Source organism: Dendrobium catenatum, unplaced genomic scaffold (genome assembly GCF_001605985.2).
Source record: "Dendrobium catenatum unplaced genomic scaffold, ASM160598v2 fragScaff_scaffold_621, whole genome shotgun sequence".
Lineage (NCBI taxonomy): Eukaryota > Viridiplantae > Streptophyta > Magnoliopsida > Asparagales > Orchidaceae > Dendrobium > Dendrobium catenatum.
The window spans coordinates 23321645-23347444 of record NW_021319083.1 but is presented as its reverse complement, the minus strand read 5'-3'; the positions used below and the strand labels follow the sequence as shown (position 1 = coordinate 23347444).

Sequence of the window (25800 nt, the reverse complement as noted above, 5' to 3'; positions counted from 1 at the left end):
AGAGATCTTGGTTTCAACCACCCCAACAAAAAATACATCCCAATCTTTCACAAATTCCTTTAAATAAAGGGAGGGTTCCCTCTTGTTAGCCCCCCTATAATTCCAGAAAGCTAAAGAAGTCATTTGGATAAAGGGGGGGCGAAGGGACCCCCACTTTTACCTTTAATATTACCCTCATATTTTTTGGATCTGGAAGAATTGGTCCAAGGCCCCAAGTGCTTAAGTTCTTTTAGTAGCTTTGGTTTTTGAGATCCAGGAATAATATAACCCAAGCCTGAACTACCCACTTCTTTTGGAATAACATCACTTTTGCAAACCCCCTCTTCCCCATTGGAACATATCACCATCAATTAACAAAGGAGACCCTATTAATGAATCAATCCTTGCAACATTAATTTCATCCCAACAAAATAGTGGATGATTTGGCAATCTTACCCACACAGAAGATGTTAAACCCTTTAGGGAAGTTGTAGAAAATTTAGGACTCCACTTGTCTAGCCCAATAATATGACCATTTACGAACCATGGTCCTCCTGAAATGACTTTCTCCATAGACTCTTGTGAAAAAAGGACCATAGCATCCACCCTGAGCCAAGAATTGTTACATGGAATTTCTAGAATTGAGACCATTGACATCTCAATTCTGCCGCTATAATTTGTACTGAAATAGCTAACCTAAAAACTTTAACCACAATGGATTTTTGAAGCTTCTCAAAATTCTCCAACATCTTTGGTTGAAATAATTTGACAACCTTTCCATCATGAGACAAGAAAGATTCTCCCATTGACATATTCACCGTGATATGAGAACGTTTAATCCAAGGATTTTATACGTTCTTAATAGGAAATTAATTTAACCCTTCAGACTCCGTTTGAACATTCTCTCGAACATCTGAAGTGCTTTCTCCCATCATCTGAACAGAAGGGTCTCCCTTTGTTAAATTCCACTATTTCCAAACCGGTTCAAAAAGATGTTCATACCAGAAGATGAAGATTCAAAGTCTTTTGAAATAACATTCAAATTTGATGAAGGGGTTACCACATTTGAGTCCAGAACCACATGCTTTCCCTTACCGATATCTGGTGAAGAAATTTTGATACGTTCAGTGCAGTTTTCTCTGATCACCAACAGACCATTGAAAGGTCTTGAATTGAATCCAAACTCCGATTTAGAAGATTTTTTATTCAACAATGATCTATCCATATTCAGGTTTGCTGACGTCCGGCCACCTAAAGAGGTCGCCGCCTGGCTAACCATCATCGCCGACGTTGCATCCAACGCAACAAAAATTCAAAATTTTGAATTTTCTCTTTCTAGAAAATGAGTCTCTCTCTCTCTCTCTCTCTAAAAAATTATATAACTATCATAAGTTAGTTAAACCTTTCCCTGATGTTAGCTTTTATTCATGTGGCATGTTAGGACACATTAGCCACATTGCACCATTCATCGTAGAATGCACTTAGTGTGGAGAACAAAGCTATATCAAACATAGTATGACATGCATTATAATGATTTATCAAAATTTAAGAAGGGACCCAAACTTAATTGGGCTCCTAAATATGTTCTTCCATGAACTTTGGATTTGAGGACTCTAAAAAAAAAAAACCCAGTGGGAGCATGTGGTTTTTGAGCTTGATATTGTTGCCCTATCACTTGAAATCAGCCATTCATGATCTTCTCAATATATGCATTTTTGTCTTATGATTTTTCATAATTTTAATTTTATTTTATATTCTTGTTCTTTTGGTTTTGTTGTTTATTCTTTATGATTATGTCGTGATCATGACACAAACCATATTACTGAACCTCACTGTCTGTTTTGCAAAACAAAATTTTTTTAATCCTCAATTGTATTGTACGAACCACATTTGTATTGTACAAAATGAACAACATTGCTTTAATTACAACCCTTGCCTTGATGAATGATCTAGATTGCTTATATCATTGACCATCATATTGTATGAACAAGTCTTCATACAATACACTCCATATGTCAACTCCATTTGGGATGAATTGAATTCAATTTGGTATGACATTTTTTTATCGATCGTACCATACAAACACCAATTCATACTGTACGAACCTTATGGTCAAAAGTCAAACAGCTTGACTCCTCAGGATAAGATCCATGTCACTAATCACCCCATACAAAATTTTGATTGTACTATACAATTAGACATAACTTTTTGATGGATCGTATGGAAAAAATAATTGTATACGATCATCCAATACGATCCCATAATCATATGATATGATATGTTAAAATTCTATTTAAACAACCAACCACATTCAAATTTTTCACACCACTCTTCAAATCCTCTCTTATTGTATTCAAATCTTTGCAATGGCCAGCATAAAATGTAGTCGATAAACCCACGGGGCTTCCACATCTCAGAACCCTACAGACGATTATTTTCTTGATAGCTTCTAATGAACTTTCCAACATAAGTTACAAGGAAGCAAATATCATGCCTTCCAGACTTCTGAATCAGCAAGCTCTTAACTTCTCAACAATGAACCTCTCCAACTCTACTGCACTTCAATTTCTTATAACTTTTGCCCATCCCTTCCATTCTGAAATACTTTATGAATTTCTAGCAAACCTTGGGATTAGTGGAGATGCTACGATTATAACTTATTTAGTGTGTTATCAGAATGTTGAAATTACTAAGGAGAATATAGGAATTCACCTTCAACTAAACACCAAGGAAAATTGACCCCTTGCCATAGCCTTCAGATCTGATTTTGATTGGAGTGTTGTAAACTTGTTGCTTAGAAATGCTACTCTAAACTTCCATTAACCCTTAGTATAAAGTCTAAATAAAAATGACAGGGTTATCTAACATGTTCTCATAACATATATTATCCTTAAAACTGGAGACTGGATAAATATGACTCCCCAACTATCAATTGTTACCTACTTCATCATGTCAAACATTCAAATGGATGAAGCTAAAATGCTAATTGACTACATCCAAAACCTCACTTCCATTCGACTTCCAGCCACTAGGAGAAAGCAAAACATTGCCTTAGGAGAAAGCAAAACATTGCCTTAGGACATGTGATTGGATATATTATTTATAGATAGTAAAATATGAGAATTCTTCTATATTACTAGCTATAGAAATGAGTCTTCTTGGGGTTTTAAGGTTGTTGTGAGAAAAAAATAAATTAGAGACAAAAAATATTATAAAAAGTTTATAACATAGCTTTTTGATCAATTGATCTGTTTAGTTCTGTCATCTCAATTTTAATTTCAGTTGATAAAACTCCAATAAGTGCCTCGTTCTGCCACATGATCTCAACATCTCTGTTTGGAAAACCTATGAACAGTATATGGTTTTAAAATCAAATCTATAAAAATGTAGATGGATACATTGAAGAATGTAGAAAATTTGTTTTTAAAATCAAATCTGTAAGCAGAGCCATCTCATCAATAGTGAATTTAAGCAAATGACCTTTGATGATGAAGCCTTGTTTAGAAATATTCTCGTATTTTATTAGCTAATATAAGAGAGATATATTTTGCTAGAATTATGGGAACATCAATAACTGATAGATGTTAAGTGTCCTCAAAGTGTCCTCAACATCTTTGTGAATTATTTTACAAAATGTGTTGCAAATATTTCTGAAGGTTGAAAAGTAGCAACGAGAAGTAACTGAACGACAATAAAGAGGCATCTGCAAAAAAAAAAAAATAAAACAGTGAATAAGATGGAAACTAAAAGAAAAGGTAAGCGTATTAAAAGCACAATTAAAGCTCATCGACAGCATAGGGATAGTGCAGAAGAAAGTGAAAGATGAAAATAACTATTTACATAATCAATATAGTAAATGATGTCATAAATGCAAAAACACAGTAAAACTACACATAAAACGCAAGAAAAATAAGGAAAAAAATAACAAAAAAGTATTAATATACAGTAAAATCACAACAAAGGTGCAATATTTTTTACTTGTTTTTAAAAGCAAAGTAGACGAACTTCTGCTACGCCCGATTGGTTCTTGAGAATGAAAATGCCGAAGGTTTGAAAAAAACAACTTCTCGAGTACCGAACGAGAGGAGAGAGAGAGTGAAACATTAAAAATGTTGGGTGAAAAGTTAAAAACCCCATTTCACGTCTTTTGAACTCCTGCATTCAAATTTTTAGGGTCGATCGGGCTGACAAGACATTAAGAAAATGTAATACACAAAAAAATACACGTGGAGGACCCACTTGTCTAATTTTAATTGGTGTCCGGACGTAATGCAACGTCCGGTCTCCGCACCAAATAATATCTCCCTCACTTGTGATATCATATTCACTCATTTCATTTTTCAAATTAAAAAAAATATTTCTCACTTTTACCATATTCATTTCAACTTTCCTCACAAAATGCAAATATAGAACATAACAACACTATTTCATTCTACAATAATACATTGTGCATTTCTTTTTTCATTTCAAATCTAAACTTCCATTATGAAAATTAATGAATGAATAAAAAAAAACATATAAACTTACCTTCACGCAACGAGAGGCGAAGCCGGTCAGTCGGGATCGGGAGATACGAACGCATGAATGAAAAAAAATCGGGCATCATATAGGCTTTTTTTAAAAAATTCGAGATAGTATCTTATCGCTGGTTCATCGATATTCACCTGATTTTCACCTGCATAGCTAATTGCCCATTAAACGGACGATTATGCCTAATTTTAATTTTTTAAAACTGTGCATAATCACCTAATTATATTACTAATCACGCTTACTCAAAAAATTTTCCCTGTTTCAAATTAGTTGATCTGAGCTCGAACGAACCCGGATAGCCGCGTCATAAATAACTCGAACTCTTCCTCGACCTGACCAGACCAGACCAGACCGATGAAGAACCAAAGCCAACCGCGTCTCTTTTACAGAATCGCCCCGGTACCTGCCGGCGGCGCCATCATCGTCACCTTCCTCCTCCTATTCACTATCTATCCACGCTCCACATCCACGTACCACTCTCTCTTCCTCTCCCTCTCTTCCAACGAGACTGCCGCGCGCCACCTCTTCGCCCTCACCCGCCGCCCCCACGTCGCCGGATCCGACGCCAACTCCGTAGCCGCCGCCTACGTCCTCAACACCCTCTCTTCCGCTTCCATTCCTTCTCACATCACCTCCTATAACGTCCTCCTCTCTTACCCCATCCATCGCTCACTTTCCCTTTCCACAAATTCCTCCGCCCCCGCCATTCCCTTCGATCTCATCCAGGAAATCTACCCTGACGATCCCTACGCCGCTGTGGCTGCCGATATCCTCCCGACCTTCCACGCCTACGCCCACTCGGGCACCGCCGCAGGGCTCGTGGTCTACGCCAACTACGGCCGAGTCGAAGACTTTGCTGCTCTGAAAGAATCCGCGGTTAATGTATCCGGAAACGTTGTAATCGCCCGCTACGGAGAGATTTATAGAGGGGATATCGTGAGGAATGCGCAGCTCGCGGGGGCGATAGCTGCAATTGTGTATAGTGATGCTAAAGACTATGGCGGGGGCATTGGCGGGAAGTGGTTTCCAAATGATCGGTGGATGCCGCCCAGTGGGGTGCAAGTGGGAAGTACATATCGAGGGCTTGGGGATCCGACAACGCCGGGGTGGGCCAGCGTCGGCGATTGTGAGAGGATAGGGATTGAAGAAGTGGTGGCGACCGGATTGATGCCGGGGATCCCATCCTTGCCGTTATCTTCGAGGGATGGTGAGGCTATATTGAGGACGATTAGAGGAAAGGTGGCGGCGGATGATTGGCAAGGTGGAGAAGGAGCGCCGGTGTATCGGCTGGGGCCGGGACCAGGTTTTGTGCATCTTACATACTTGGTGAGCATTGAAGTTAATTAAGGTTTTTATTTATTTATTTATTTTTGGTTCATTTTTTCTCTGTTATACATATCGCGAATTGAGGATTTCTGATATCTCCTTGTGCTATTATTGCTTCTGGGGAATGAAACTTTAATGATGATCCAGAATGTTATAGGTGTGATAGAAGGGAGGGAAGAGCCAGACCGGTAAGTTTATTCACTTGTTGTCTTATGTAATGTTCGTTCTGTTATTATCAAGGGTGAAGTCTTGTGCTTAAAATAGCATTTGAAGAAGTTGAATGCTATGCAGTGTGGCAAGAAATAGTGAGAAAACGGGAAGGGGAGGAGGTAGAAAATTTTCATTAGAGAAGCTGGAGTTACATTCTTCATACACTCTACTGATATAGCACTTCGGTTTATACTAGGAGTATATGGGTTTGTTACAAGGTGCGAGTGATTATGATCTAGTGACCCAAGTTGTTTATGGTAGTTTGACGTGAATGCTCCTGATATATGCAGAGAGGGTGAAGAGGGGGAGTCTCTGCTATATTATAGAGTTAATGGAAGGTAGAATTGTTGCTGGTTGTGTTTTCTTATCAGCATCTCGCTTGCTGGTTGTGTTTTGTTATCAGCATCTCGCAAATTGATGGGTAATAAATGGAGTGTTAGTTTGTCTCGCAAAGTGAAGTCCTTCGAATTTGATTGTGCTTTGTTGTAAATATCATCTTCTTGATCTTGTGTTGATATGTGATGCACTATGATAGCCTTGGATTTGATGTAATATCTACTGAAGTGACATTCAATTTTTATATGCTTGGTGCGAGTGCGAATAATCAAGTTGTTGGCTAATGCTAGAGCTAAGACATTGTCACATAATAGAGGGGTGGGTAAGCTAGTCTAAATGTCAAAGTGATGTAGGCGGGGGGGGGGGGGCGACTATGATGAGCTGCAGTTTTCTTCTTCTAAATCCAACTCATTAGTTGTATTATCCAATTTGTTAATTCCCTTCTTCCCTCCCCTCTCTACTGGCCTTTCAGTTCCTCCGCCTGACTCCCCTTCCTGTGGCTGCCTTTCCTCTCCTCTGTGGCTGCCTGTTCCGGTTCCCTGTGGGCCCTTTAGGTGCTGCTCCTGGACCGCCTACTGGCCTTCTATTTTACACCTCTTGGATGGTTCAGCTGGAGTATTTTTGGGCTGTTTGGCTGCCTCTTTTCAGCTATAAATATGTGATGTTTTATTTAAAAAAAAAAGAGAGTTTTTGAAATAATTTTTGGAGCCAAAACCTGTGGGTTTTCTTCTTGGGAAAGCTTGCTAGCTTGTTCCATTTTTCTCTTCCTCTCTTCGATTTCGTCTTGGGCTTCTTATCTCTTTTTTCTCTCCACAAGTTCCATTCCACTTGTATCTTTCTTCTTGAGCTATTGGAGGTGTTGGTTGGCCGTTTTGGTAGCATTTGCTGAAGGAGTTTTGGTGGACGTTGGCCCAAGTAGCTGTGGTGGACCCTTGGGTTGCATGCCCATAAGCACTCTTTTATATTGCCTACTATTTTCGTTGCATGTGAGGTGACCGCTAGTAGGTTATTCTGAGGGTAGTTGTTTTTATTTTTAATTTAGTTTTCATTTTTTTGGCTTTCGTTTGTTTGATGTTGTCATTCTAAGTTTTGAATCGAGAAAGGTTCTACTTGTCCTGGTGTTCTCCCCTTGTGGCTTTTTCTATCTAGTTGTCTGCATCAAGTTTTGTATCAGAGCCTAGGTTAGGATATTCCTAGTTGTTTGTATCTTTTTAAGTATTTAGGAAAATGGAAAAACGTAATGAAATTGATCCTGAGGTTGGAGAAGTAAGCCATTGCTCTTGAAGAAGATATTCCTATGGACAGATGGATTCCGTCGCAAAGAAGTTCAATCGATCCAATTCAAAACGAATTATACAAACTTCAGATGAAGATGCATGTGTGTATGGAAAAATACGTGAAGAAAAAGAGACTTTTGCAAGACCAATCCAAGCAAGAAAGAGAAATGATCATGAAAAAATATGTGCCCTTAATTCAAGACTTAGATGCGGATCCTTCGTCTCGTCGGGGAAAATCTAAAGCATCCTCATCAAGAGATGAGCACTTTCAACCTGGGAAGAATCTGATGTAAGCAAAGGAGGGGGGGGGGGGCATTTAATGAGTTGCAGTTTTCTTCTTCTAAAATCAGCTCATTAGTGTGTATTTAATGCCAAATTTGATTCATTCCCCTCTTCTTCCCACCCCTCTCTGCTAGCCTTTCAGTTCCTCCGCCTGGCTGCCTTTCCTCTCCATGTGGCTGCCTGTTCCGGTTCCCTGTGGGCGCCTGTTCCTGTCTCTCGTGGTTGCCTGTTTCGATTCCCTATGGGCCCTTCGGGTGTTGCTCCTGGACCACCTGCTGGCCTTCTGTTTTCCCTTTCCTGGATGGTTCGGATGAAGTATTTTTGGGCTGTTTGAGAGCCTCTTTTCAGGTCTAAATATGTGATTTTTTATTTAAAAAAAAAGAGAGTTTATGAAATAATTTTTGGAGCCAAAACCTTTGGGTTTTCTTCTTGGGAAAGCTTGCAAGCTTGTCCATTTCTCTCTTCCTCTCTTCAATTTCGTCTTGGTCTTCTTATCTCTTTCTTCTCTCCACAAGTTTCACTCCACTTGTATCTTTCTTCTTGAGCTATTGGAGGTGTTGGTTGGCCGATTTGGTAGCATTTTTCGGAGGAGTTTTGGTGGACGTTGGCTCAAGTAGCTATGGTGGACCCTTGGTTTGCATGCTCTTAAGCACATCTTTTATATTGTCTACTATTTTCGTTGCATGTGAGGTGACCACTAGTTAGTTGTTCTGCAGGTAGCTATTCTTATTTTCAATTTAGTTTTCGCTAGTTTGGCTTTCGTTTGTTTTGAAGTTTGTTTGATGTTGGCATTCTATGTTTTGAATCGAGAAAGGTTCTACTTGTCCTGGTGTTCTCCCTTATGACTTTTTCTATCTAGTTGTCTGCATCACGAAGACTTGAATTAGCTGTTGGAGCCTGATGATGTATGTAGTTTTAGTGACTTAACCACAATATTTTACCTCGGTGGAGGAGCGAGTCTATATGGATAGTTTCTTTTTGCACCAGGGTATGACAATAGGTTCAAGGAATCCGTAATATCCAGTAGTTGATTTGTGATTGGCAATATCTGCAACCCAATTGGAGTTTGAGAATGCCTATAACTATATTTCATTGGTTCGAATAGGTAGCCAAACATGAAGAGTCTGTTTGATGTACTTAAGTATTCTTCTAAACAATGTTTAAAATTATGTAATCGGGTATTGAGGAATTTTTCGTTCGTGTGGCGAGGCGTAAGCCTCAAGGCGTTTTGAGGTGTAAGCCTCAAAATCAAAAGATTGTGTAAATATAAAATGATAAATTTTGTATATACTAATGAGTAAATAATATATAAAACATAAAAATGCACAAGATATGAAGTGAAATCAAAATATCCCAATAATAAGATAATATGAAATATAGTTCAACTCAAACTCTAACTTTTCCAAATCACAGTATTCTTTTCATTAACTTATAATTTCAAAAATAAATAGCAATGACATATCACATAAGAACTCATATGTCATCAGCACTGTCATCATTAAGGGGGTCTTCATTTGAATCATCATTATGATGAATTGCTCTCTCCCCTTCCTCCTCTAGAGTCCAATGTCTCCCAATCAGGTCCTTCCTCAATATCAATTATCTTCCCGTTCCCTTAATATTTTTGAACAATCTCAAAATGAATAATAGTGTAATACATTAATAAAAATTTATGAAAAATATATTATTCATATACCTTTTTTGATTTGTTCTGGAGTTGTGGTGGATGTAGATGCGTTAAGACCATCAAAGAATTTAAATCTTCATCTTCTAATTCAGACGGTATCATTTCAACTTCATCATCTACAAACCATTCATCATCAGATGTCACATCCTCACAAAGCAAAGGATCTTCATCGTCCATTAATCCTTTTTTTTTCTTCAATTTCCTATCTCTGAGTCTCCTATTGTACATAATGTACACTAGTGAATTCATCCTCAATTTCGACAAGCAATTTCTCCTCTTTGTATGTACTTGGTTGTAGGTACTCCAATTTCTTTCATAGCTACATGAAGAATATGTCAAGCCCAAAACTTACACAGCAAAACGGTGTAATTATGGAGTCCCATCGATAAATTGAATCCAACACTCAACTAATATTTATATAAGAGAGTTTAATTAGTGCGAAAAAAATAACTTTTAAATAAATGTTTAAAACATTAAATAAAATTACCTGGAGATCGTTTGACAATTGTATCATTTGCTTGTTATAATCCAAAAAGGCCTTCTTTATTCCTAAAAGGTACTAATTGTATGTCAGCATTTGATCTTTCAGTTGCATCACTTATTAGCCGATCCATGCAATGATACAATCCCAACTTTATTTCAGGGTTTGTAAACTTGTTCTCTGCATATTGATACTGAGGGTAGGTAATAGCCTGTATGCAAGTACCGGTGAATCTGTAGCTCCCATCTATCATCAATAATATTTCAAATTTCCCTAAAGCTATCATCTCTGCCTCCTAATTTGGAGCCAATCATTTTTTTGACTTCATCTATGACATTGTAGATGAAACCCATTGCAGGCTTCTTCTCACCATCCACCATCTTTAAAACTTGAACCAAATGTCTAGTAGTTGTAATGGTATATAAGATACTTTGCCAAAATCTATCATTCAAAACAATCTTTCTAATCTCTTTTCCCTCAGTCTTCTTCGCCTAAGCAAAACTCAACCACTGTATAGATGTGAACATAGCCTCCAAAGGTTGTCTTACTTCCAGCATGCTCTCTAAGGTCAAGTAAGCAGTGGAAAACTATAACACACCTTTATTGATTATGGATGAAAAAAAAAAAACTCCTAAAACTTAAGAGAGAAAACCAAGATAAAAATAAGATCTCGGTAAAAAAAGTAATAACATATAGCTTAGTACTTAAGTTAAGCTTAATTGGATATCATGTATCAATCAAGAAAAGAAAGAAACAAGAAGAAAGGTAGAAAGAAAGAAATAACTAAATGATTTTAATTAACTGATTTGAATTAGAAAGTTTTTGCATGAGGAACTCACCACCTAAGCATTGTCATTTTTATGGAATTTTCAAGCACCTTATTAACATAAATTACCCTAGGAAGACTTTCCATCCATTTACGTAATAAATTCTTAGTCATTAGATATAGATGGTTATGCATAATGATTAAGAATTAATTCATTTTATATTAATGATATATTTTTTATCACTTGTTTTTTGAAATTGCACAAAAATTCTTTTTACAATAATAATTATATAGTGGAATGCTTATATTTTTATTATAGGTATGTAGTTCTTGGAAATCATCGAGATGCATGGACATTTGGGGCAGTCGACCCAAATAGTGGAACAAGTGCTTTGCTGGAGGTAATATGACATCCTCATGTAGGATACTTCATTTATGATTAACTCATTGACCTGATTAAATAATATTATCAAGTGCTATAGTATATAGCTTTGAATTACTTTTTTTAAAGAAAATTATATGTAGGTCTATTAGGTTTACAAAATTATTTATAATATATCAGATGAATTCATTATTATCGTTTTTCCTTCGAATAAAAATTATCAAAAGCACTCTTCTTTTTCTTCTTCTTCATCACTGTGCTTTATTGCTTTGTGTGGCAAATGTCACCGTCCTTAAAGCATTTGAGTGTAAGAGCTTGGTGCATGTTGAACATCATCATAGACCATGAACTTAACATGACCTATATGCTGCCAAACTAAATACAAATAAAGAAGCTTTTCGTTGACTGATATTCAGGGTAGCATCTAGGTTGTGTTTTGAGCCTTGAACTAAGGCACAATGAGACCTTGACCCAACAATATAAGAGTTGAGCTATGTAAAGTGATGTCCATAAGGAGATTATTATGGTTGCATTGTTTGGTGAAAGAAAATTGAGAGTTGCTCAATGTGGTGCTCTCAATGAGATAGTATTGTAGGTGCTAACATTGTTGGAGCAAGAGTTAAGCCAAAACATTTCTTCAATCAAGGGTAAATCATGGTAGCTCTTCTCAGCTACTCAACCATCTTCAATGTGTCGGAAATAAAGAATTATCATTGGCAAGGAAATAAAGAATTATGTGAGATATGAGGGCTAGGTGGGGTTAAAAGGAAAATAGACTAACGAAAATGATTAAACCATCACGCTTCGTCACCAATTGAGAACCTTTGGAAGGAACATTAAATTGCATCTAAGAAATTTCTCCCAAGTAAAATGTGGATTCAAACATGATTTACTTTAATCATGGGGTCGAGTTTTTATAGGGGAAGGCGCTTATGATTAATTAATTGAATCCCATTTATGATGCTACAATAAAATTATAGATCCAGAGTTAAGTTATTTGGTAAAACCTCTAGAGAGAGATGCCATGCTCAGACCAAACTCAAGACCATAATGGTCTTGCCATAAACACCTTAGGGAAACTTGTACTCCACAGCCTCTTGCGATATTTACATTGGAATCATAGAACTATTAAGGATACCTTCCTTGAGATAATGGGAATAAAGAAGCTGAGATAGGAATCATACTACCATTAAGAATAGCTTCCCTTAGATATTGGGGACACACGAGCTAAGTTATTTGGGTCTTAAACTCCACAACCTCTGATCAGAAATATGCCCATACTAAACGCATGATACTGATAGGAAACACTTGAGTTCCCAAGTGTTTCTTACCAAAATTGAAGTTGATCCGATGGAAACTGCTGTCCACAGCAGAAATACCGCAGAAATCTGCTGTTTACAGCAGAAAAACAACAAAACGACAAGGAAATCTGATAGAAAACTCAAAGAAAAGCTTGTATTCCACTAGTCGATGAATAAAATAGCAAGATACAATTGATCCTTAATTCGAGAGGAGGATCGATCTCTCCCAAATCTCTAGACGCCGCTAGAGCTCAAAGAAGCCTAAATCTAAGAGATCTCAAATTTCAGCCAAATTCAAGATGCCCAAACCCTAGGAAAACTAACTATTTAATGCATACAAATCAAAAGGAAATCCCTAAACAGTCCCTACATTCAAATTTCCCTCTTAAAACCCTCAAAAAAGCTTCCTAAAAAGCTCCCGTGGATCATGCGTGCGTGCGGCGCTTCCGCCCAGGCGAAACCAGTCGCCTGTTTTGCGACTCGGCCGGTCCCGTGCGGACCGGCTGGACCGGTCCACTGGACCGGTCTAACAATACTCCCCTCCCAAAGATCCACCTTGTCCGCAAGGTGGAAAGACGACACCCTCCATTCATTCTTCATCACAAACAGTAAGAACTTGAAGAGTTCGGTCCTTACACCTGTGCCCCGGCGTATACCTCTCGTCACATCTGAAACAAAGCCCTTTTGCCCTCTTCTCCTGTAATTCTGTCTCAGTGAGATTCTTGAGGTTATCCCCACTCCCCCCTCCTATTGGCTTCTCCCTGGTGATCTCATTATTGTTGACTGATGCAGGCCCCTTTTGTGCTAAAAGAGTGGTCGTAGTCTTGTAAGAGCCTCCTGAGCTGCTGCTCCTAGCTCCCTTCTCCAGATTATTCTGATTTTCTACCAGCTGTGCCAACTTCATTGCCTCCTCCAAGTCACTAGGCATCAGAACTTTAACTGCCACTCGGATCTCTGCCTTCAACCCCTTCATGAAGTTCCCCTCCAATACGCTATCTGATAATCGCTCCACCCTACTAGCCAGGTGCTCGAACCGATCACGGTAGTCTTCTACTGATCCCTCCTGCACCAGAGCAAAGAACTGCTCATAGAAATCTCCTCCCCGGTTGGTTTGGAAACGTTCTATTATGCAGTTTTTGAATTCCCTCCAGTTCCTGATAGGCTCCCTCCTGTCACGCCACTGATACCATGCCAGAGCCTTTCCTTCCAGACACAATCCTGCCGCCGTCAGCTTCTCATCCTCTGTCAACCCATTGACCGCAAAGTAACGCTCCACCTTGTAGATCCAGCCATGGCCGTCTTCCCCCTCGAAAACGGGCATCTTCAATTTCCTCACCTTGGGATCTCCCCGGTATCCTCCATAGCCTCCCATTCCCCTCAGAGGAGGCGTTCCCCAATTGTCCCGATCGTCCCTCCGACGAATATACTCTAACCCCTCTTCATACTCACCTCTCCTCCCTTCAACCTCATCACCTCGACGCTGAATACCTTCAAATTCAGCACCTCGACGATGACGTTCCTCCCTTCTTCCTTCAAAATCCCCCCTCGACGCTGAATTCTTTCGAATTCAGCACCTTGGCGATGAGATCCCTCTCTCCTCCCACCAAAATCACCCTCCCTTCTGTCATATCCCATACTCATCTCTTCCCTCGAAAGAGGCTCTAGAGGAGGCCTGTCGTTCTCTTCCTTTAGGATCTCCACCTCCAAATTTCTCCCCCCTGCGAGGGGTTCGGATTTCCTCCCATGCCATGACCGTCGGCGGTCTCTCTTACTTCCGATGTCGCCGGATTGGTTTTCATCTCAAGTAGTTTCTTCAACATTTCCTCCATTGCGGTGAACTTCCCCTCCAACCTTTCATTGTTGGAGGTGATTTGATTTTGAAGGTTGAAGAATCTTTCCTCCAAATCGGCTTTCAATTGGCCGACTTCGCCTTCCAAGATGTCAACCTTCTTTCCGGCCATCTTTCTTCCCAATGGATCTAAAAAATATCACTTCCGGAAGCCAAAAGCTCGCTGAAAAATCAGGATTTCAGCCGCCTAAGGTCCCAAAAACGATGCTCTGATACCAATTTGATAGGAAACACTTGAGTTCCCAAGTGTTTCTCACCAAAACTGATGTTGATCCGATGAAAACTGCTGTCCAGAGCAGAAATACAGCAGAAATCTGCTGTTTACAGCAGAAAAACAGCAAAATGACAAGGAAATCTGAGAGAAAACTCAAAGAAAAGCTTGTATTCCACTAGTCGATGAATAAAATAGCAAGATACAATTGATCCTCAATTCGAGAGGAGGATTGATCTCTCCCAAATCTCTAGACGCCGCTAGAGCCCAAAGAAGCCTAAATCTAAGAGATCTCAAATTTTTTCAGCCAAATTCAAGATGCCCAAACCCTAGAAAAACAAACTATTTAATGCATACAAATCAAAAGGAAATCCCTAAACAGTCCCTACATTCAAATTTCCCTCTTAAAACCCTCAAAAAAGCTTCCTAAAAAGCTCCCGTGGATCATGCGTGCGTGCGGCACTTCCGCCCAGGCGAAACCAGTCGCCTGTTTTGCGACTCGGCCGGTCCCGTGCGGACCGGCTGGACCGGTCCACTGGACCAGTCTAACAGATACTTAAAGGGTATTTGCCTTAACATATAACAAACACCTTAGAGGAACATATACTCCATTACTACTAGAGCGAGCTAGCTAAATTTGACTCATGGTACTTGGGAAAGTTTATGAGCCTTGAACTCATAATGAATCTTAGACTTTACGTGGTTTATGTAGGGATATTCTTCCACCTATTAGGAAATATGCTTACCACAAGCTCATTTTCCTTGGGATAATAGCTGGTAGAGTTGTGTCAATCAATATGATGGAATTGGATAAATCTTCTTTTTTTTTGTGCTTTTAAAAGTTTGTGCTATTGCCTGATTTATTTATTTTCATTTTAAGCCTAGAATAGTAAGCTCCACATCCTTCTTTGTGTAGTTCACCTATAACCTTGTGGGCTTCCTCCTTTTCAACATAGTGTAACTATATTTGATTGAACGAGTGTCAATTCAAAGTATAATTCACATATATAAATGTGAGAGTTTTCCTTCTAATTTGGGAGGTAAATGAATAGTTATCTAGGGGTTTTCCATATATATGTAATATATAAGAGTTGTCTCCAATCAACCTCTTTATTAGCCATCTTTGTTGATAATGCATTTTTGACCCTGGAAATTCATTTATGAGAATGATTGAGATGTAATAGTGAAAGATCTTTCAATTTTGAATTATAACTATCACGAGCTTTTTGAGATTTGTTAACGCTTTTGCAAATTTTGATAATGCATCTGCTTTGTTATTTCCATAGTAAGTTATTCTGATGATAATAACGTTTCAAATGCACTGAAGCAAATTCATAATTTTGTTGATGGTAGGATCGTAGGAGAGAATGTCTGACTTGAGGACTACTTAAGTGCCCTCTAGTGGGTTAATAAAGAGCTGCAAATCTCTTGGAGCTCTGATTCACTTAATTATCATATTCATGAGCAATAATCAAAGAATCATACTCTTTTTTTAGTATTTTTCTTCATAGTTTGTATGAGTAGTGTAATATACCTAAGAGATATAGATATAAGCCTGCCCCTAGCATTAAGAAGCTGAAAATTTTCAGGGTGTGTACCTAAATATCACGAAGACATGGTTCATTAAGAACCTGAAAATTTTCATAGTATATACCTAAATATCACATGCTCAGAAAAGAAAAATCTAAATCCTAGCATGCATAGGGGCTGTGCACCTAAGTGTATGATGGTTGCGTGGTATGTCACACTGCAAGTGATGTTTTATTTTATTGTGGAATTAAGATGTTTAATTTTAATCCCAGGGTGGTTCCACTTCAAGTTGTTTCTGACTTAAAATTTTTATTTTATTTTTAAGGTTTCATATTTAGGAGAGTTATGAAGAACCTATAGAGCAACCATTACTTGCTTTGAGCCAAACTTGTTACTCATAGAATCTTAAGATCCAATGATATAGACGTTTCATCTTTTGGGGCAGAATGATTTACCACTGCATCAAAAGAAACCTAAGTATTTTGTTTAAGTATTTTTTTGAGTTCTCTTTGTATTTGGATAAGAGAAAAATATTTATCTAAAAGACTAAGGTAAATATACCTATGGATTTGGCTTAAGACTGAAATTCACCGAATTAGGTAAAATGAATTTCAATAGAAAGAGGCTCCTAAAGAGAAATCTAGAAGCTTGCATTTCAATAATCATGAAAAGATGATAATTTGAAACTCAATGTTTAGGTCTAAGTAGAGTCATCATCAACTTGATTAGGGATCAAATAGATGAAGATGATGAAATACTTGAGCTTTCGAGATAAAGCTAGAAGGGATCCTATAACTTTTAGGCTAAGGGTTGAATGAGAATCCCTACAACTTTGTGGTTGAGGGAGGATATGATAAAACCTATAGTATTTAGGCTAAGGATTGGAGGGTTCTCTTCAACTTTTGGGTGGTCAAATGAGAAATGAGCTAATACTTATTCATTGGACTAAGCTTAGGAGTTTCTATAACTTTTGAAGTTAAGGAAGGAAAGGAAGATATTCAACCTATAGCTTTTGTAATAAAGGTTGGAAAGTTCCCTTTAGCTTTAGAGCTAAGGAAGAACAAATAAAACTCATAGCTTCTAGTATAATGAATTGGAGGATTCCTATAGTTTGTGAGCTAAAGGAGGAATGAGAAATCTCTCTAACTTTTAGATGCATATAGATTGGATGATTTATGATATTTGGGACTACAAATCATAAAGGAGTCGTTGAAATTTTGTGTTCAATGAGGGGTGTTTGGTTTACTTAATGTGAATAAAACAAACACATTTGGCAAAAACGAGGATGATGTATAGTTTTGGACTACAAATCATAAGAAGCTATTTAGATTTTTGAGTGTCTGAAGGGAGGTTTTCATTCACCCAACTTCGGTTAGGAGAATGAAAGGAGCTCGGATTTTGATTTCTATGAGGTGAGATTATTTGTTGATTTTGACTCAACAAGTAAATTAGTTGGATGTAGTTTGGATCCCTAAGGTTAGCTAAACTCTTTAAAAATCATGTGATAACCTCTATGTGAGTTTAGGAAAGCACTACACAAGGGATTAGAAAACTTCCTATGACTTTTAGGGTAAGGAAAGTTGAGATTTTTCTATTACTTTTAGATCATAGAAAAGAGAGGCAATATGCAACTTAGGGGTTATAAATCAAGAATGGATCATTGAATTTTGCCTTCAAGGATATGGATTTAGTTTAATTAACATGGGTTAAGTAGATGTGGGTATTTTTACAATTTTTAGGTTCGTAAAAAGTAGGAGGAAAAATTCAAATTAGGGGTTGCAAATCAATGAAAGTTTCTTTGAACTTTTGACAGTCAAAGAAAGATGCTTGTTCACCTAATTTGTGTCGGGAGAATGAAAGAACTAGTATTTGAGTCCTAGGTCAAAGGAGTCATTTGTTGATTTTGGTTTCAACAAATGGATTACTCAAGATTTGATCCTAAGATTCATGCAATGATATTTTTGAAGTCTTCAAAAGCTTTAAAACATCATGCTTGAGGGTTTACGATACTTGAAAAGGAGCTCCTAATTTTATTTTAAGTGTTTTAAACTATGTTGAATTGGAGAGATTCATTCCTATAACGTCTAAGAGATTTTAAATTCAATTTGATGTGATCAAATAATCTTAGAAGTGCATGTAGGTGATTTGCATTTTAGAGGATCACTCATTATAGGGGTGTCAATTCGGGTCAACGGGTCGGGTTCGGGTTGAACCTTGAACTGACCCGACACTATTTGGGTCAACCCGAACCCGACCCTCTATTAAAAACGGGTCAGGTTTCTAGACCTGAACCCGACCCGATTCGGGTTCGGGTCAACCTGACCCGACATGAATGACCCGGTGTTGACCCAAAATTGCTAGTTTTCGGGTCAAAATCAAATCAATTTTCGATTTTCGGGTCAAAAACGTGTAAAAAATGAGTCAATCTCGGGTTTTCGGGTAAAATATAAGTTTTCGTGTCACTTTCGGGTCAATTTCGGGTTGATGGATCAACCCGAACCTGACCCAATTTTAAAACAGGTTGATTTGTTGAACCTGAACCCGACCCGTTTTGGGTTCGGGTTGACCCAAACCCGGAATTTTCCGTGTCGGGTTCGGGTCGTGTTTCTGGTCGTGTCAAAAATTGACACCCCTAACTCATTATCATCCTTAATCATTTAAATTTATAGATACAAAGCATAGTTAAATAATTTGAAAACATGTAATGTTGATTTGTGGGTCCTTAAAGACCTACATCTTTGCCAAATTTGCTTCACAAATTAAATGAGCATAATTTATAATCTTTCAAGAATTTTTGAAATGTGAGAATCCTAAAGAAATTGGACTACAACATATTTTTTTAGATTAATTTTGACATAATCTAAACCCTAACCATCATGCAATTTTGTTTAGTCAATTATGTAGCCACCAAATTAAATGCAATGACTATAAAGTGTAGGTTTTGTTGTAGTTGATAGGTAGGGAAGCAAAATGAGTGCCAATACATACATTTGGTGGTTGTTGAACACAAGTCTAACAACCGTATGCTCATCAGACCCTCACATGAGAGAAAACAAGTGGAAATCATTGGATTTCTACTTTTTTGCATATAGGATAACTGGTATAGAATTATTTTGGCCTTAGAAAAATGAAAAGTGGAGGTTTTCTAAGGACCTAATGGCTCAAGAGTGAAACAACATTCATAAGGCTTGAAGACCTAAGGATTTTCTAAGTTTAGGGGTATTACCTCGTCGAAGCAAGTGTTCGATGCTAGTAGACGTTCCCTCGCCTTGAAAAGACGAGATAACTGAAGGATGAGGAGCGATCTTGCTATCCAAATCGTCTCAGATGTTGCCTACGCTGTCACGAGCTTGTTGAAATTGATGTAGAAGGAAGGATGAGGAACTTCATTGTACTTAAAACTTCTTTGCTTTGTTTTTGAACCACGACAGGAAAGAAAACAACCCTATATTGAGAAGGATCGGGCTAATAAATGTCTTCAACTCCAAGAAATGGAGTCTACTGTAGCTTCCTCTTATCCTATCACATGCAAAAACCCAAGACTCGACCCATATCATGCAAGCGGAAAGCTCCAGCTGCTCGCTTCCATCTAGACTAGATGCACGTGTGAGATACCTTCTATACTCAAATGTCTGGTTAGTTTCGGTTGCAAGCACAGAAAACCCTAATCGCATGCCTCCCTCGCCCAATTCTCTCTTTCGCTCTATCAATCTCCCTAAACGTGGGAACCAGAGGCTCCCAACAAACTCTCCTAAACTTTATTCAGTTCATTGGTCGGCACGCATGAAGAGGTTGGAACTCTCTCTCGCACTCGGCTCTTCCGGACAAACAAAAAACCCTTAGATGAAGAATCCCTGTCACTCTTTGCCTTTGTCCTGCACGCAAGGAAGAAGAAAAATTAAACCAAGGCTCTGCCGCTTGATCCCTACTGTAGCCACTCATATCCACTTCAAATCGAGGAGGCTGTGCAATTGGAAAAGAAGGCCAATGACGCATATTTTGAATTTTAAGGCAATCTTAGCTGTTTAATTCAATAGCTTATTTTGAAAAGTCAAATTGATAAATTGAGAGATTGAGCTGAATTTGAGTTCGATTTGGATCAATTTGAGTAGATCTGGGTCAATTTGATTTAACTTGGGTTTAATTGGACTCAATTTAGATCCGATTTGAGTCGATTTAGGTTCGACGAGGCTTAGTTGAATTGATCTACTTTAATCAAACCCAATCGGGTCCAATTTGACTCGATCTGAGTTGAGTAGACACAAAAATTATGTCAACAGAGGGGTAATTAATTATAAGGGTTTGCGCATATGAGAAACTATAACTTAGATCTTTAAGTTCTCCTATTATAAAGCTGAAATCTCTAAGTAGTTTTCTTTAAACTAATCTTCCTTCTAAAAATTTATCTTGAAACTGAATTTTGTAAAGCTTTTCTCAAATCATGCTGGGAGGTTGGGGTGCCAAATTTTTAGATTTGACATTCTAACTAAGTCATTGTGATAGATTTAATAGACTTGTAATAGGTAGGTGTCAAGGCTTAATGATTTTATGTTTAATCCTAATTAAATTAGCTAATAGATCATATAATTAAGTTATATTTAATTTCGAAGCGACCAAAGAAAAGCTAAGGACAACAAAATTTAGAAATTTAAATTAAATATCCAAACCTTGAATAATCAATCATATGCTATAGTTTATACATTTTAAAAATAAATATTATTTTTTTATATTGAATATAATATAATGAAATGCATGGTAGTCTATGAAATATCATATTTATCATATGAGAAAATGTATCATAGTTTCTTAGATATTATTTTTTAAATGATATTTTAAAATTTATCTAAATAATATATGCTAAAATGTATGCAATGCAAGCTAGAGACTATTTATAATTAAAATTGAATTATTAAGACATTAGGATTAGTATTAAAAATTAGGCTTAAAACCCTTTTAATATTGAATCAAATTAATTTATCTCTATTTATTAAATATAATACATATATATATATATATATATATATTGCAATCTAGGATTCCTAGTCTGTTATTTTGATGATGACGAACATTATTGATTGAACTGTTATTTTTCTCATTGAATATTTTAGATATTTCTTCTGTCTGTGAGTACTAAGATTGCAGGTAAGACATACACTGCTCAAGGCTACTAAAAGCTCACGAATTGGTGTAATAGGAATGTCAAGTAAATAAAATCTGTAATTTTATTTTTCTTTATTTTCTATTTCTTGAGTCTGGCCGCATAAGAGTGTATACAATTGAGTGATTATACACATACAGGGGAAGAGATAAATTTTAAAAGTTAAAATTTTTGTACTAATCATACTGTGCGAGTTGCAATCGTACTATATGATTAGTATAGAAAGAATGGGCTTAACGACTACTTGAACAATTAGTTTATGTGAACTAATCGTACTGTATGATCTGAATCGTACTATACGATTCGTTACAATTGAAAACCCTAGCCGCCTGATGAATTAAGATATCACATTTTGATTTTTGAACTTATCGTACTGTAAGAATATTTAAAATCTTACTTAAATTAACCCCCGTAATTAGTCAATCAAATCATGGTTTAATTAATGATAGCATATCGTACTGTACGATATCCAGAGACAAAATTTGATCATCCAAAAGATCATATCAAACAAAACAACGATTTTTGAACTAATCATACTGTACGATATTCGTATCGTACTGTACAATATTTATATCGGTCTAGATGACCTACTTGAAATCAACTAACCGTACTATACGATGATTACAATACGGGACGACTTATAGAGATGATTTCTAATCGTTTTGTACGAATAAGAGAGAAAAACTTACATATCGTACTGGACGATCTTTGGATCATATTGTACAATGTGTTCGAAAAGTGGAATAGTTCGTCTGAACAACTGTTTATATTGTACTGGACGGGCCTAGTTTTGAATTAATCGTACTATACGAACTAAAATTGTGCTGTAAGAACAGTGATGACTAACTTGAATTTTTAGGGTTTTTTGAAGCCTAATACTTAAAGAAAGCTTAAAGATTCTCTTTGTAATGGTGAGAGGATTGTGTGACTGCTGAAGGGACTCCGAGATAGAAGCTTTTGAGAAATCTAGGGTTTGAGAGGAAGGAGAAGGTGAAGTTGGGCGTGAGGGAGGAGTGTGATGGGATCCAATGGGGTGTAGGGTCAATGTTTAGATTGAACTTGCTTGTTCTAGGTTTGAGACTTTAGCCAATTGGTCTAAGTTTGACCAGGGCCAATTAACTAAAGTTTGGGCTTAGCATCAGCCAATTGAACTAACCTAAATTGATCGAGAGAGTCCATTAAGATTTAAAGAAATAGGAAGATTTAGCAAGATCTAAAGAGAAGCATAATATTAAATTAAGTGTTCCTGAGATGAGGATGCTCAGGTGGACGAGTGGATTTACTCTTAGAGACATGATACGAAACAAACATATTCGTGAAATGGTTGGAGTAGCTCTAGTGAAAGATAAGATTAGAGAGAGTCACCTTAGATGGTTTGGTCATATAAAATGGTGCCTTCCGATGACCTTGTTAGGAGAGTAGATGTATTAGATATGGTCTATGTTTAGAAAGGCTAAGGTAGACTTAAAAAGACCTTACTAGAAATTATTAGAAATGACCTTTCTTCATTAGATTTAAATGAGAATTTGACTCTTAACTTGGCACAATTGAGAAAAAGGATTCATGTAGCCGATCCCACGTAGTGGATAAAGGCTTGATTTTGTTGTTGTTGTTGTATGGTTCACTTATAGCCTTATGGTCTAGCTTAAAATTCATTAATAAGTTAGGTTGAGCTGCTTTGACCCTCTTATACCCAAGTTTAACTAGATGGTTTCTAAGTAAATTTAATTGGATTTAGGGTGATGAATAAAAATTCTACAATAACCTTAAAATGTTTTGGTCAAGTCAATCTAAACCCAATGTTATCAAAACAATGAAAAGATGTGTGCCACTAGGTCAATTATGATTTTTATTTAACCATCTTGACCTATAAGGCTAAACACCGGACAAGGTCATGCCTATTTAAGTATTCTCTAGACTATCCTATTAATGCCAAATTCATTATATGATTGTCTAAATATTGGATTATGAAATAGCTAACTATAGGTTTTTGGTTGAACTAGGTTAGGTTGGGCCTAAATTTAAACTTTGTTTGATAAGGTAGGTCTTCATTGATACTTTTAGTGTCAGCTAATCATGGTCAGGGCTTTTTTTCTTCTGTCAGTCCTTTGAGGGCTCTTGGCGCATTGAGATTAACCAAGTACATGAGTTAGTTGAGCCTTGAGTGTATTTTGCCAAAGTAAGTGTATTTGGTACGTGGCCAAATTAAGCCAAGATAGTGTTTATTTTACCTAGGTTTAAGATAGTGTTTATGTTACCTAGGTTTATATATGCTACTTCGGTGAACAAATCTATACAAGCATTTGTTGGGTGTTAGTTGAATTTAAAAGTAATTCCAGTAACCGTTTAAAGGATCCAAAGGTTGTGCGACTCAGGGGGAGTTGGTCTTGCATTAATAGGGGGGGTTTTCTCTTCATATTAACTTTAGCCATTTATTAATTTTTTTTTTCATTGAGATAATATAGACCCGATATCTAAGTGGCGGTGGCTGATGCAAATATCTATCATTTGTAAGGACCGGTAAATGGGATCTACAGAGGCACAACATGTGATTACATGTATAATCATAATATAGTTGTGCAGTCTTTACCTATGGGGAAAGATAATTGTATCATGATTTATGGACTTGTGGGTTTAATTGAATCATGATTTATGGACTTGTTGGCTTGGTGCCTATTCTTATATGGGAGAAAACCACTTGTGCAACTTGATTTGGCTGAAGTGTATGTATCTAGCAGACTTGCTGGCTTAACATCTTTATCACCAACCGTAGTGACGAATATAATCATTTTCAACAGATGTCTGTAGTGATGTATATAATCCTTTTCAATAGATGTGATAAAAAGGACCATCCTAGCCCTCAATTATATTATAAAAATATGTTAACCAAACCACTATTGTATTCGTTATAACCTTCCAAATCTCAATACATATATTATTTTGACAAAAAGTTTTATTTTATGCATCTTCTTCAAAGCTAAACTCTACATTAGTTTTTTAATATGCATTATATATCACTATTTTGTTTAGTTGACTTCTCCACGTATGCCAAAAATCCCAGCACAAATTAAAAAAAAAATGAAAAAAAATTGTTGCATACCTTGTATCTGTTGAGATCCCAGATATCTGGTTGAACGTTCTGCGATTGCTTCGATCAAGTCCTTGAAACCTCGATGTAAATCCCGTGCCAGGTCTCGATTGTCATCGCGGCTCTCTTCTCATGCTCCTTCCCATTAAAACACGAAGAGAGCGATGCTCTTCTATTCCGTCTCCCATTCACGCAACCTCACGACCTCCGACCTGCTCTAGCCCTAACCTCATTTGATTGGAACCATACTCGACGTCCAAATCTGCTACACAAAAGCTGCCGCAAAAACCCTCTTTCCTCTGTCCACAAACTCCTCTCTCCAGCCGACGTCTAGCCCTCCTCTCACTACAGAGCATCGAATACCCTATACAGCTGCAAGCCAATCCAAATCGCCCCTTAGCCTTCCCAAACCCGTCCGCAAATCCTCCAGCCCGTCTACAACTTCCAATCCACTCTCCAACTAAAGACCTCCGACACCAGGCCAACCTAGCCTCAACTCCCCTATCTCGATCCCGTCATCTTCCATAGCTGACCGATCCGATCTTACTCCCCTTTCTTCTCGCGTGATTCCCCACACGACCGTCTACATTCGTCTGATCTCTACAGCTGCCCTCTCTATCAGATTCCCAACAACCTTCCTCTTAAAGCTCCAATCTATTGGCCCATATCTACACTCACAACCCAAAGCCCACTTTACTAAAGCCAACACACCTTAAAACAAGCCTTACAACCCAAATAGCCCAACACTCCAATAGGCCTCAACCCAAAAATCCGAAGGGTGAGTTTTGATCATTAATATTGGTTATTGTTGTCTTTTAATGCAATTGATGTCATTATTATTATTGTTAAATAAAAAAGAAAAGAGAATTCATAAAAGAGAAAATAAAAAAAAAAGAGAGAAAAGAAAGGAGAGATATTTGCACATCATTGTCGTCGCCTCGCCTCCGGCATCACTGGTCCATGCGCAGGTATAGGTATAACTTCCCTAAAACCCAAAAATCAAGCTCTCAACGTTTGTGGCGAGCCGGCGGACCACCCTACGTGTTCTTGTAGCACGATGGGAGGGAACCCGGTGTGACGCTTGTGATGAGGCGAATAAGCATCGAAGCATTCACGTAACGTGACGAGGACGAAATTAAGTACCCTTAAGCTTTCTCGTAGCGTGGCGAGAGAAAGAAAATTGCTCACTTTCAAACAGGTACCCCGTACCCCGAAGACCCTTAAGTGTTATCGTAGTGTGACGGAGATTTAAGACATACGACAGCTTGCCAGTCAACAATACATGGAGAAGGCCCGACTCTCGAATTTCTCCTAAACGGGGGAGATGTCAGAAGGCTACCGAAATTTGAATCGAACATGGGACTTAATTGAAGGATGAACTGAACATTGAATTTGATTTGGACCACA

The 25800-nt window shown here is 37.6% G+C and overlaps 1 protein-coding gene across 1 annotated transcript in view; it reads left to right on the top strand.

The window, feature by feature from the left end:
• The first annotated feature begins 4829 nt into the window (after positions 1-4829).
• Positions 4830-25800, top strand: part of LOC110112357 (probable glutamate carboxypeptidase LAMP1) — a 39470-nt gene continuing 18499 nt past the window's right edge. The window contains exons 1-3 of the mRNA XM_020844552.2: positions 4830-5835; positions 5956-6023; positions 11194-11275. Coding sequence (XP_020700211.1) covers positions 4864-5835; positions 5956-6023; positions 11194-11275 — 1122 coding nt within the window. The 5' untranslated portion in view covers positions 4830-4863. The remainder of the gene's footprint in view (positions 5836-5955; positions 6024-11193; positions 11276-25800) is intronic.